Genomic DNA, 14,383 nt, shown 5'->3' with positions numbered 1-14,383 from the left:
AATATTTAATAAGATTGTACCATAAATGTACACTATTTTTAAGATTATGGTACTAAATTTATTTAATATTTTTTGTGTGAGTTTGCTAAATGTAATATAATGCGGCTAAATTGTAGTAACTCTACAGTTTGACGTCAAGTACAACATATCGTAACATTCGGACAATATTATAGGCCTTATTCCGTAGTGTTAAAGTAAAAATTTCAATACTAGTATTGAAGTGTATATAACCTTCTTGATAACTTGAAAATGATGTCACGACTTTTAGTCTAGTTGTGTTTACTGCTAATGTTGCCATCATCAAAATAATTTTGTCTTTTTCACTCTTCTCCAAGGCAGTCGCATCACCTTCTTTCTGAAGTAATGGACGTTGAGACAGTTTTTAGGTTTTGCGAATTTTGTTTATACCTTCGTGAATCGCGCTTGTAAACTTTTGTTATTACTTTTAAAATCTTTCCCTTAACACAATTATGTAGTGCGCGTATTAAATATCGTCTGTTTTATCGCGGAACACTTGTTTTCCCTATCGTTTGTGCCTTCAACCATTTTATGCCAATTGATTTTGTGCTACCTAACAATTTTCCATAGGTTTTATTGTTTTGAACAAGTTTATTTGCTGTTATATCTTAGTTTCGACTAATGACAATCGATTATAAGTATTAATGTGCTAGTTTTGTTAAGTCATATACGGTGTATATAACTTTATATGTGTTTTTCATAATAAAATGGACTCTATGCTTTTGGTGAGTATAATTTTATAGGTTCGATAAGAAAAGTAATTACTTAGTACTGTTTTTAACTTGCATTGATTATTATTAGATACTCGATATCATTCTTCGCCTATGTAACTGCTTATTAAATCATCTTGTTGTTGTAAATTAACTGTATTAAAAGGAATGAACACAGCACTGAAAAGCTTCTAAGAAAGTATTTGCAAAATAAATGCTTGATGCTGCTCTGCCTATAATTCATCTGATCTTCTCTTTGTTTACTTTGTTTTAATTGTTTGTTGATCAAAATATTGTAGTACTTTTTATAATAATTATAAAATTAGCAAACGTTTTAAGTATAAAAAATATGCATCTACTAGAAGGATTGACTTCTAGAGTGTAGCAAAGTCTTTAGCAACTAAATGTATATCTAAGCAATATTATTTATTATGAACATAACATAACCATTTCATGTTAAACAAATAGTGATAAAAATATGTTATTGTAAACAAGAAAAATAAATTGTATGTAATCTAAAACTTAGCTTGGAGCACCAGCTGGATACGTTGAAAATATAACATAGTCCATCAATATGATAGAAATAAATAAACAAACACAGATTGGCTAATATTACAATTCTCGATATTGTGTAACTTTCAATAGTTTATACATAAAATACACCTGTTTATTGTTTAGAAAATACTTATTTCATTAATTTAATACACCTAAATATATAACTTTTATAAATCTGTGTGATTGTACATTAGAATTAATTTGATATTTAATAACAATTATGTATCCTAGCACCATATACAATGTAAGTCATATTTATTTTATTTATATATATCAATAAATAATATTTAATATTACATCAAATAATAATAAATTAAATATAATAAGCAATGTAAGTATAAATACTGTAGTAGGTTTGGTGTGTAAAATATATTGAATATAGGTGATTATAGCATATTGATTAATATGGTCTGAGTTCATATACTAGTAGTGGAAAGCTAACACTGGTTAAAAATTATTTATTATTATTGTAGAACAAGGGAATGCTATAATTTTATGTGTTATTCTAATTATATTGCTACTAATAGCATTCTTTTATAGTATCTAGTTCAAACACATTACTTAGTAAACTGTCTTAGTATGTGAGTCTCCTATGTCCGTTAAAAAGCCATAGATGATTCTTTATTACCTGAAAATTGCTAGGAAAATTGTATAGTATGTATTTACTTTACTCTTCATGTTCCAGTAACAATGGCACTGTGTGAAAGTCAGTTAGGATCTATGATGCAGCTTCAGGATTCCCGTGAGGGAACCAGCTCTCCTGACAAGAAGCCAAAGGTAGAATCAAATGGAGATATCTATGGATTGGATAAAGGTTAGTGTTATAAATACCTTAAATGCCCCTTTCCATCCATTAGAGATTATCTATTGTTCTAAAACATGGAAGATGAGTGGAATTACAATAATTTTTCTCAAATCTTACATTGTTGGAAGAATAAACACATTTTTTTTTTAAAACTAATCAATCAATAATGTACATATTCAAGTTTGTGCTGTTATGCCTATGTGCTTAAAACTTCTTGTAAATTAATAATTCTTGTAATTTTTTTCAGTCCCTCAACTTCCACTGAGTGTGGACTATCGCTCCCCTGTGTCTCATTTTGTTCCACCGGCTGTAGAATTGTATGCAGCCAGACACAAACCCGAAATAAATATTGGTAAGTGATAGCACATTTTAATTGTAGAAATACCATTTTAGGATTAAATTTTAAGTAGTTAATGAGGAAAACTTATTAGTTATATGCATAGTACAAAGATTTTTGATTAAAATTTTGTATGTTAATATTTAAAACCTTTAAAATATATACTATAGTATTGTCTCGCTTTTTATCCATGTTTTGTGTGAAGCATGTTTGTTTTTTTTTTTTTTTTAATTAGCTGGAATTCTCAATATTTGCAATTGTTCACATTTCGATTGTTTTGCTTTTGCAAAGCCACACTACAATTTGTCTCTAGTCTTGCTTAAACGCTCATGGTATTGGTTCCATCATGGGCTTTTTAATTTTATTTATTTTAATAGATTTAAAAGAAGATAGACGATGCAAAATTGAAAATAAACAAAAAATTAGGTCCAAATTTTATTACTATAAACGTAGTTTTTAGGGATTCTGATTCTTATTCTTATTCTAACTTAGCAAATTCAGAGAAAATTTTTACTGTCTGTCAAATGAACAACAGATTTCGACAGGTAGAGTTAGTTTGCACCTAACTTTGCCTTTGGACCTTATATAGTGGTAGCTTGGCGTGTAGTAGTATTTTATTACCTAATTGCATATATGTGCTTTTTGCTGACTGTTTTTCTAAAACAAAAAGAGAATATCCTGAACTTCATAGTGTGATTTATAGTCTGAGCATGTGTGTGTGGGACGGGAAAAATCAGTTAGTGAAACAGAAGTGTGTTTCCAATATAGTTGTTTAGTGGATATGCAATGTAACATAACTTACAAACAGCTTAATAAATGATAGACACTTCTAATGTGAGAGAGAACAACGTGTTCTCTTCTCTCTAGAATCAATGTTAGATTATTTATTTTATTACTTAAAAACCTTTTATTTAGTGAATGCCTAGTAGATAGACACAGTAGATAGATGCATGATTTATTCGCTTTTTTTTCGCGTTAGTTGCGCCGGCGACGCCCGTCAAGCGTAAGCGCGGTCGGCCGAGGATCGATAAGACCAGCCCGGAGTACTTGGCCAATTTGGCCGCGAGAAAACAGGCCAGGGAGATGGGTATGTACGCTTGTAGGAGTTTGCTTTTGAGTAACGAATGGTGCTCATTCCTCAAACTTTGTCTATGGAACCGTATTGTTATTATACTGTGACGCAGTAAATTCTTTAATATATTTAACTTTTCATTTATTGTGGCAAAATAACACCTAATTAACAAGAAAAAAGTTTTATCGCTTTGACGTTGAGTCATGTTTAGCCCGCAACATATAAATACAAGCAATATTGAAAGAAATTGTCTTTCATTTGTTTCTGCGCATAATAATACTAAGCTAGTGACATTCGAATAAGCACCGTTTAATAGACAGTGTAATGAATAATTTTGTGATTTTCATATGCTATTTGAAACTGCATTTTTTTAGCTCACTTCAAGTTTTTGTAATTGTTAACTGAAGTGAAATTTCTAACGCTGTTTTGATAAACTTGTGTCACAAGCGTAAAGGAAAGATGATGATGGCTAAAGAAGTTTCGCTTTTGTGCCCGCGCCCTATTTTTGATGTTTGGATTATTTATATAGTAATAATGTGTGTCTGTCTATTTTAAAAGTAAAAAATTAACCAAGTTTTTGCATTGTTTTGTGTTTAATGTTTGTTTTGAACTCATTTATTGGTAAATGCGAAAGCTTTTTTAGAATATATCCGAGATCTTGAAGTTAATACAAACTAGAGTTTTCGTTTTTCTTGCTCGAATCGTTTTTTTAATATTTTAATACGCAAAATATAAAGCTAATGTGTTGTAGCTTTCCCAATTTGATTTCTAATGCAACATTTGAATAGTTTCGTTCCATTGTTGCAGCCGCAGTAATGTCCGTAAATAGCAACAGCAATAGCAATAGTCAGGGGGACTCGGCTGAGAAGAGAAAGAGAGGGAGACCGCGCGTCGACAAGACGAGTCCGGAATATCTCGCGAGGAAAAGGGCCAGGGAGCTGGGTTGGTATCATTTCATTTAATAATTATTCATGTAGTTAGTTGCCGATTTGTTTTTTTTTATCTGGAAAGTAACCGTCATCCTAGGTTTTTATCCTATTTAGTCTAGGGGCTCACCAAGTATAGATCGGCAGGCCCTCAGAATATACGCTGGCTTCGGCTTTAGAGAGAGAATCTCTTAGTTGCTCTGATGTCAGAAGATATGTTTATGTTAGAAGATAAAGCGGAGTGGAGAATGTTCTCCTCTCGTTTCTTGTTCTTGTCGACTATGGTTGCGCTTGAATATTCTTTGTTGTGTAATTTTGAGTCTATATAAAATAATTTGTTTCAGAAGCATTGGAACGGAAAGCGAAAAAAGAATTCAGAAGGAGGAACACAGCAGGTAAGATTATTTGGTAATATATGTTTATTCAAATCTTTAATTAACTGTGCAAAGAGCCATCCTCTGCGTACTTGATACTGGAATATAAATGTTTTTAAATATATATCTAATAAAATAAATGTGCGGGCGTACAAAGTACACATGTCAGAAGTGAAACTTTTTTGGCAAACAAATTTTTTAACTCTTGTTCATATTTATACAAATCCTAAACTTTACATTTCCGAGACTTAGAGGGAGGAAAAAAGGAAGATATGTTAGGAATTTCATGAATTTAATTGTCATAAAAAATATTAAAAGTGTCGAAAATTAATACAAATTATTAATTTAATTTGTTGTTTGTATTTCTTCTATAATAAAAACACGTGGCATTTTTATTTACAATTCGTCATTTGAGATTTCAACAAATTATTTTGCATAAAATATAAAATACTAATATTTCATAAAATCTCTTGACGAAATTTTAATTTTGAAAATAGGATTTTTATAAGGTAATTCACGCTTCTCACTCTCTTTCTCCCTTTTCTTAAACAAAACCGCTGTAAATCTTCGTGACGATCCGTAAAAATTTTATCCTCATGCGCCTAAAGAAGTTTCACTTAAAAAATCTATGCTATTCCAAATTATATAGTATATACCTGTACTAAATTAATTTCATATCTTTTTAGACGTTCTAATTTGATTTCTCTAACATAATCTTTTGCGTTGATTGAAGGAAATAAGATATACGCTTTTTTATGTATCAAAATTAAATGTTTCGAAATAGAATTATAGAAATTGATAAAAATAACACTAATGATTACGTTTTTGATGTCTGTAGTCCACCGCCAGTATAATGTATACATATATATGTCTTGAGTTCGATCATAAATGGATATTAAAAGCCAGTTAAACGTTGGACCAGGTCGTCGTAACGATATCTTTATTTCGTATCTTTGTCCAAAGCGAAATCCAAAAGCTCATTGGCGTCGCGGGTCAAAAAGACCAATCATAGTAAAATGGGGGGTGTGAGGAAAGTGGGTGAGAGAACCCCCTCGAAGGTGGTGAGGAAAAGTGATGTGGTTGTGCGGAGAAATGCGAAATTTATTAAAAGAAAAGGTAACGTTTAGTGCATGGGTATGGTCTTGACAGCTTCGCCCGGACTGAGTTATTAGAAAGTCTTTAGTTGTACATTTTTCTTTTAGGCAAAAGTGCTTTTTATTATTCTTGGATGTTACAATAAATAAATCGGACAAACGACGAGTACACTTTGTACTATAAAGCGAACTTAAATTATATACAACAAAAAACAAGTTATTGCCAAACATGCATTACATAATAATATACTAAAAGGTTCAAACATTTACAAAAGTAATTAAATACATTTAACTAGTTTATTTGGACGAAGTAAATATTAAACACGTGTTAATTTAGTCCGAAAGAAACTTAAAAAGAATAGCGCCATCGTTGTAAGATTCATAGTAATAATGAAATAATAAAGAGGAATAATTTAATAAATAAGCATGTTTTAGATAGTTTTTTTTTATAAACAGTTAAACGGATGTTAAAATGTACTTAAAGGTAACGATTGCATGATAAGGTTGTCATAGATTTTGAGGCTTAAATTATAATTTGCGTTTCTTGGTAGACTATTTTTACACCTGTAATGTTTGATCGTTAGTAGAAGAATGTCTGTAAGTTTTTATAATAAAATATATTTAAATGGGTAAAATTCATCAACAATAATATTATATAAGAAATCAATGTTTAAATTCGCTAACATGTTTCTATTTAGTGCGAGTACGTACTTGAAAAATGCGCACGTAACGATGGACGGAGAATGTCATTATGTTTTATATGAACAATTTATATTTCTGTGTATAAGGATTTTATTTAGTTTCTTGCATTGAGAGAACATGTAATTTTTCTTTTATTGAAGAGTTAATTTCATACAGATTCGGCCGCTTCTTCGTCGGCGGGTGAATCCACGCCCCGAGTGAAAAGAAAATACACGAAACGAACGCCTACTAAGAAAGATGGGGTGAGTACGTTTAGTTTTATACGGAAGTCTTTTAATGTTTTCTAGCATTTATATCGCCTTTATTTGTTGTATTTGATTTGATCTTCCAGAATTCCTCAACGGATAGGGTGAAAGGGAAGAGAGGCAGACCCAGAAAGACGGATCAGATGAACAGGAATCCACAGGAAGGAAGTGAGTATTTTTACTGTTGTTTCGGCGGTTCAAAGATTGTCCAATGGGTTATTTTATCTCTTTTAATGAGTGATTTTTGCAGACAATCAGTTTTACATGAAGAGTTATAATTTGTTATGTTCATGCATTGATATACAAAAAACCCAAGATGCACAGTCTCGAATAAAAGTAACGCTCGAAAGTGTCCCGAAACACTATTTCTGTCTCTTTCTATAAGTTACAAGCATATATTATTGCAAAATCAACCTTACGCGAATTGTTTAAAGTTGTTATTACAACGCAGTGTATACGTACTTAAAGCAATAAAATTTTACGACCGTCGGTAGGACAAGGTATTGAGTGGAGTCGAACATGACTTTTTTATTTACAACTATTTAACATAATTTTAAATTTATCCGACTTTTCGGGTGCTCTACAGCGTGCGTGGTCACGGTGACTGAAGACAAAAGGTGTTGGATGTTAAATAGTTGTAAATTTATAATAATACATAACTTTAATCCGGTTAAAAAGTTTTTTCTTTAAATTAAAAAAAAATGTTAAATTGGCTACCTCCTGACCTACACTTTATATAGCGTAAATATATATGTCAAAAACTACACACAAAAAAGTTCAAAAGTACATAAATTTATTTATAAAAAAAAAACACAAATAAATAACATCGACTCCACTTATTAGACGCGAGACTATTTGAAATGAGCGCACAATTTAGAATGTTGCGCTCATTTTTTGAGGACGTTTTTTAGACGTTGAGTGTGCATCTTGGGTTTTTTGTATATCAATGTGTTCATGGTTGCCTTTTGTATCCAGAAATACGTGTTCGGAACAACCTGATGCCACTAAACACGGAGCCCATTCCGGTCGACAGTGATGATGAACCAGATTTGGGTATGTAACGGGCTGCTATAACTTTTATCTCGGGAAAATTGAATACTAATTGTAGGCAAATGACGCGCGAGAGATGATACAAATTTGGCTTTGTGGATTTGTCTCGTTCCCATAGACAATTAATCGTTATAGTAGTTAATGACGATGCCGTTTCGCACAAGATGAAATCAGTTTCTTCTATATTATGTATACCTAAACTCCAAATGGATATTTCTTTGTGAATCGGTTAGTGAATCGAGGAGCTCTGAGCTAATTATAATAAAAAATAATCTTTAATCACAACTGTAAAACTAGACTAGTTATTTTAACATTTCTACTCGTAAAGGGAAATAATAAATTAATAAAAATATTGTATCGATTAGTTTCTTGCTAGATATAGACATTTGTGTACGGTTCTCTAAACTCTTTATGTAATGAACTAAAACTTTAACCGACATAATATGCAACTATTGGATATACAATATTTAGACGATTTTGGTATTTCGAATGGTAATAGTAACTTATACGGGTTTCATTATTTTTTGGATTTTGCAAAATTTAGACTAGAAAAATCTAAAAATGTGGAATATCTAATCACTTTCCAGGATCTCCGAGTCAAGCGTCTGATTCGTTAAGTCTGGACGAGAATCTTCGGGCCTTGAGACACATACACGAGAAATACGCCAATATTGATAAGGTACAAGTAAAAGATTATTTTTTATTGAAAATATTTATAAAATATAACGAAATATTTTATGGACAATGTTAGAATAATAATAATTATAAAGCCACTTTAAAGATTACAAATCAGATGGGTTCTAATTTTGTTATTGTATACTTGTTCTGCAGTATGGACCCGCTTTGGGTAAAGCCTCCTCCTGGACTTTCCATTTGGATCTCTTTGCTTCCGCCGTCCATTTCTCCCCAGAAACCCATATGACGTCGTCGGCCAATCGCTTTTGAGGTCTTCCCACATTTCTTTTTCCTGGAGGACTCCTCCAGCCAACTATACATCTTATAATAGGGCCTGCCTATTTCCGTTCCAGCTGTAAGGCGTGGGTTAGCGAGTCAGTGATCTTAGTTTTCGCCCTTCGCGGTCCATTGCTCCCTGCCCATTATTTATTTCGTTCCATTTAAAACAAAAATCTTGGCGATTAAAAAGTATTAGACTCGAAAAACGCCTTCTGACGGTATAATAATGATAACAGATGAAGCTTTTGCAGGACGATTTGTACGAAGCTCACCTCCTGGCTGCGAACTTCAAGAAGCCTCCCATGGACCAAGTTCAGCGGCTGACGAGGGAAGACGACGACGTACTCTCCGTTCGGAGCTCGGAAGGTGAGTCGGGTGCTAATGGAATGCCTGTGTCGGGGTTTTCAAGAAGTCATTCAAACAATTACGTTCTTCAGGTGGGGCGTCCGTCAAAGAATTGGAGACGAGAGTGGAAAAGTTGGAGGACAGTTCCAATTCAGATTCCGGGAGCAGCAGTTCCGGTTCTGGTGAGTCTTCCTTAATAGCCGCATAGTCTTTTCTTCTTGTCACTCTCGTTTCAATTTGAATATCTCTCTCTCTCTCTCTCTCTCTCTCTCTCTGTCGGTAACTCTTATCTGTGTATCGTGATCAGATGAATAGTAAAATCTGGCGCCAATAATTTTACCCCACCAATTTCGCTCCTGCACTTGCTGTGTATATTTTTGAGGACGACGATTGACGCGATCTTTTGTCTTCCCGGTCCTTCCCCGTCCTTCCCAGTTCCCGATCGGTGTAACCGATCACAATCAGCTTCTCTAGGTTCTCGTTGCCCCTACGCATCGTGTTACCCGAGTACGAAATGATGCGTCGTCGGCATATAGTTGATAAACGGGTTTTAATATGGAGCTGGATAAGGATCGATGCAACGGTCTACTGTATTTTTAACATCCGCCTCCAGTATCATATTTCAAAAGCGTCACTCCTCTGCCTATCTGGAGCTAAGATTGTGCACGTGTCTGCTCCATTTAGGAAGATAGAAAATACAAGGCAGTCAATAAGGGCATGGATCAGTCTGATTCTGGTTTCGATACCGATTCATCTCCCTTCCATATGTTTCCTAAACGTGTCACAGCATCTTTCGCCATTCCAATTCTCCTTTTAATTTCGGGGACAGGCTGCCATCATTTGCGATCTCGAGTACACATAGCGTTCGACAATATTGATGCGTGAGATTTTGCAAGTGACGTTTAAGAGTTTTCTGGCTCGATCCACTGTCATCATTTTGGTTTTACCCTGTTCTACTTTTTTAGCCAATGTCATAAGGAATAGCATATACTTATTTGCACGTCCTGATCACAGGCAGTTCCAGTTCCGGCTCCAGTTCGTCGTCCAGCTCGGATAGTTCCAGTTCCAGCAGCTCGGAGAGCGAAGGAGAAGAGGAAAAGGGAGAAGAGAAGGAGCCCACCGAGCTCGACTCCATACAGAACACCAATGACGATAGGTGAGAAGTGAAGAATATCTTTTATAAATCGCTTTGTGATCTTTCGTCTCTTTCTGGCCAATCGTGTTTACGCCGTGATGAAGAATGGTTTTACTGTCTTTTGATGAGTGTACTAAATCTGAATTGTTTCTTCATATACATTTTGTTACACCTTTACGATTTTCGTCGCGCTGGGGTTGTCTTTAGACAAGGAAATATATTTTTATGAATAATGTTTCAGATCGTTCGGCGCCTGGTCCCACGGTCGGTCCGTCCAATCCGGGACCAACTCCGACTCCGGGTCCGATTCGGATCCCGAGAGGGGCGGCATCCCGGGGCCGATCCCCGCGCAAGACGAGATCAGCGAGAGCGAGAACGAGTCGGCCGATAAGAGTTTTCAGTGTCACATTTGCAAGAAGTGGTACTCCACGCGGGTGACGCTCAAGTGAGTTCGACGTCGCTTTCGTCGAAACGATGCCTTTTCGATCCATCGCAGTCCTCAGACGGAACGAATTCGCTTTCGCAGGATCCACCGACGCGGCCACCAGTCGCGCGGGGGCGGAGGCCGGTCCCGCGCTCGGTCGTCGGACAAGTACGAGTGCGACTGCTGCAGCGCCACCTTCGCCAGGAAGGAGAAGCTGTGGGAGCACAGGTCCGTCCCCGCCTCCGCCGGTACGTAGACGTCCCCCGAGCGACGGAATAGTCACGACCCCTCCCGCTCCTCCTCGACAGGGCCGAGGCGCACCGCGGCGCGATGACGGTGCGCTGCGAGGTGTGCCGCAAGTGCTTCGAGGACGAGGCCGAGCTGGCCCGGCACGACGCCTCGCACACGGCCGACGAGCGCGCCGGCCGCTGCTCGCTGTGCGGCGCGCAGTTCCCGCGCTACGAGCAGCTGCGGCGCCACGCGAACACCGCGCACCCGGCGCCGGCGCGGCTGCCGCACGCGTGCGCGCAGTGCGGCAAGCGCTTCTCGCACGCGCACTCGCTCACGCGCCACACGCACAACCACTCCAAGCAGCTGTACCGCTGCGTCGTCTGCAAGGTGCGTCTCTCGTTCGCCCGCCTTCGGGCCCCGGAGCCGGGATTAACGACCTTCCTCCGTTGCAGGCCTCGTTCGAGCGCGCGGACCAGCTGGCCCAGCATCTGAACAGTCACCTCGCCAACTACAAGCGCCTCAAGCGATAGGCCTCCGCCCCTCTCTCGAATGTTGCGACTCGCCGAGATCCCTCCGGGCCGGTATTTCGTGTTGTTTCTAGTCCGATTCGTGAATCTTTTTTATTTTTCAACTTCCGAGTTCTATTTTAAACAAAAAATTAATCAAATATATTTTTAGACTTCCTCTATATATCAATATTTTTATTATATATTCCTGCTATTTAGGTCGAATCGATTGTGGAGGGGGACAATTTTAGCTTTATCGGAATTGGAAATTATGTTACCGAGTGAACCAAACGTTTGTCGACACTAAAATGTAAATTAACCGAGTTCGAAAGGAGGACGTCATCGCGTCGTTATCTTCGATCCGTTCGTTCGGGTCTCGGCGCTTCGTGACGACTGTACAGTTGATGTTTTGTGCGTTTTCCAAAGTCGTGTCGATCCCGATTATTTCCAAATGTATTTATTTCGACGGCGAACGTGTATACAGGGTGAATAAATTTTATTGTTTGTGCTGAACGAGAAGCTGTTTTGAAAAACGCATACACATTTGTAGATTATGATGTTTAAAGTTTTAGTTAAGTACGTGTTATTAAGCTGTTATATAGGCGGGTTATAAATGGGCAGATTTAGGCCTCTTTAGACATTTCTACGTTTCGACTATACGGGCTGTCTCTATTACGGATTTCATCTCTTTATAAAAATGTCTAGGAATTTCATATCAATGTCTCGGCTTCTTTCTAAACTACGCTATCGAGTTCGTTATGTCTAAAGTGAACGCCCGTATAGTCCAAATATGTTACGGTGAAATAGTGAAATTGGGATTTGTGAAACGTTCCTAAATGCAACGCGACTGTTCGTTTGTTACACAGACGCGTAAACAAAATTGTATGTCATTGTGATGTGTCATACGGCAAGGATTATTGTCAGAAACTTGAAGGTCGGCGTCAAGACGAAATATATCGGTAACATTAAAGTTACCTTTGCGCAGAAGGCTGCGTTCGAACAGTCTTAAACTGATGATAAATGTTCGTTATATTTAGATATTAGACCCTAAGCGTGTCCGATGACCAAAGTGAGCCTTGTCTAACACCAAGTTTTATAGAAATAGTCAATAACATAGAATTGTCAGTTTCACTATCTCACTCTTAGATTAAGTCACACGACGCGACGTTTTTAGCTTATTCGGTGTTCGCCTGGAAACGAACGCGAACTGTAACGTCATTTGTAGTTAGGTAAATGTGTATTAGTGAAATGCGGGAAACAGTACAGGCCTGACCTTCTAGCCATTCAGAAAGTTTAGCCAATTAAAATTCGTTCCTTTCTTCATGTTCAGGTCTGTAGCCTTGAAATATTACAGAAATTATATGTATTGTATATAAAAATATATCGAATTATGTTACAGGACGCGATCGCTTTTGGGAACTCAACTCGGCTATTGACGATAACAAATGTTAAACGGTCACAAATGACGGCCACAAATTTGTCAAAAGAGTCGAAATTGTTTATGAAAATGTCAACCGTTCACTCTTTGGAGTAAGAAAATCAATACATTTTATGTTGATCACGAGATTTTTCTAAGATTACCCGCGTCCGGCCAAGATAAGTTGCCGGTATTATTAGGTAGAGGATTCAGTACTGAATGAGACATGACTCAGAAATTACTGACTTGACTGACATCATTGTAAGAACCTAAAATCTTATAAAGTGGTATTTTTTACATAACTTTTACATTGTGGCAGTAGCCGGGTTGGGCTTTTGGACACGACACTAGTCCCATGAAGTTAGACGATTTTATATGGGATAACCTTTGCAAGTAGATGAAGAACGGGATGCGAGAGCGTATTTAGATTTCTGAAGTGCCTTGCACTGATCTTACCCTGTCGGACCCGTTCGACTGGGTCACGTGAATAGACACGCGTAAGGAATGTTGTATGTAGATTTCTATTGATTTTATCCAAAGACTTTGCGAAGAGAACGTTATGAACTTTTTAAATAGAGAGACCGAAATATATTTACATACGTGCGTGTACGTACAACTCGCGCGTTCAAATTACGTCCGACTGGAGAAGCGATCGGCGCTACGCACGAAAACTATCGAAGATCGACCTTAATAGTGCGGGCGTTGACCCAAAATAGGGTAGGTGTTTTGTCTCAATTTTTACAAATGTATGAAAAGGGACAGAAATTGTCTATATGAATTATGGATATCGAATCATTGTTAGCCGAGTGCTATGTGAAAGAGAGAACTGAGTTGCGAGAAATTGATGTATTTAAATATAATTTCATTGTTATATAATCTTTAAAGTAATTTTATAATTATCAATTATTTTAGAGTAAGTACGCTCCGCGGCAAGCGCTTCGAGACGCTAGGATGAAAAGAATCCCGAACGCCTTGGCAAAGATATTTTTTGCATTTTTTATAGTGGGCTTCACCAATTTGAGCGTCTCGAAACATTTACCGCGAAGCGTGGTTAGGTTTAAGCTTTGTTATTTCAAAGTACGTTCTGCAGATGTTCCCGCTGAAAAGTGGATTAGACGGGTCTGATATAATTTATTTTTACATCATTTTTATAATATGTCTTTAAACAGAATTTTGATATATGTTTGAGAATTAATTCTATCGACATCTATTATATAATGTATTTAATTGATAGACACCGCGGGAATATCCTTCTATTTTTGTTGCCGCGAAGTGTATTTTTATTTTACAAATCTAAATACGCTCTGTGGGACGTTAGCGCGCGGGAAATGACGCAATTTTTCCGCGTTTTTCTCGAAGTAACGGGTGGAGTGCAAGTTGAGTTTTTTCACAGACACAATATTATTAATATTATATTAAATATAGAGTTTTATTTAAAATTGTCTTTCATTTCACAGTAACGAGACCCCTCTCAGATTTATAT

The 14,383-nt window shown here is 36.6% G+C and overlaps 1 protein-coding gene across 7 annotated transcripts; it reads left to right on the top strand.

The window, feature by feature from the left end:
* The first annotated feature begins 317 nt into the window (after nucleotides 1–317).
* LOC125061597 (myoneurin-like) lies at nucleotides 318–14,339 on the top strand. Of its 7 annotated transcripts, none has more exons than XM_047667094.1 (18): nucleotides 318–743; nucleotides 1,969–2,097; nucleotides 2,336–2,440; nucleotides 3,405–3,512; nucleotides 4,305–4,439; nucleotides 4,771–4,818; nucleotides 5,761–5,913; nucleotides 6,750–6,835; nucleotides 6,925–7,006; nucleotides 7,814–7,891; nucleotides 8,476–8,567; nucleotides 9,079–9,208; nucleotides 9,280–9,369; nucleotides 10,202–10,343; nucleotides 10,564–10,767; nucleotides 10,849–10,974; nucleotides 11,055–11,364; nucleotides 11,430–14,339. In XM_047667094.1, the coding sequence occupies exons 2-18, from the start codon at nucleotides 1,974–1,976 to the stop codon at nucleotides 11,505–11,507; spliced, it is 2,091 nt and encodes a 696-aa protein (XP_047523050.1). In that variant the 5' UTR covers nucleotides 318–743; nucleotides 1,969–1,973; the 3' UTR covers nucleotides 11,508–14,339. The 7 variants fall into 7 exon arrangements, with proteins under 7 accessions (XP_047523050.1, XP_047523051.1, XP_047523049.1 ...); XM_047667095.1 differs by having other exon boundaries at nucleotides 4,768–4,818; nucleotides 9,085–9,208; XM_047667093.1 differs by having other exon boundaries at nucleotides 4,768–4,818.
* The last annotated feature ends 44 nt before the right edge of the window (nucleotides 14,340–14,383 follow it).

This window comes from Pieris napi, chromosome 23 (genome assembly GCF_905475465.1).
Source record: "Pieris napi chromosome 23, ilPieNapi1.2, whole genome shotgun sequence".
NCBI lineage: Eukaryota > Metazoa > Arthropoda > Insecta > Lepidoptera > Pieridae > Pieris > Pieris napi.
This window is presented reverse-complemented; position numbering and strand designations above follow the sequence as displayed.

Bases quoted from the DNA above. Each gene is read 5' to 3' on its own strand.
- LOC125061597 (XM_047667093.1), top strand. From the start codon at position 1,974: ATGGCACTGTGTGAAAGTCAGTTAGGATCTATGATGCAGCTTCAGGAT. The intron at 4,819-5,760 runs GTAAGATTATTT...CTTTGTCCAAAG, and splicing joins CAGAAGGAGGAACACAGCAG to CGAAATCCAAAAGCTCATTG. The intron at 10,975-11,054 runs GTCCGTCCCCGC...CCTCCTCGACAG, and splicing joins GAGAAGCTGTGGGAGCACAG to GGCCGAGGCGCACCGCGGCG.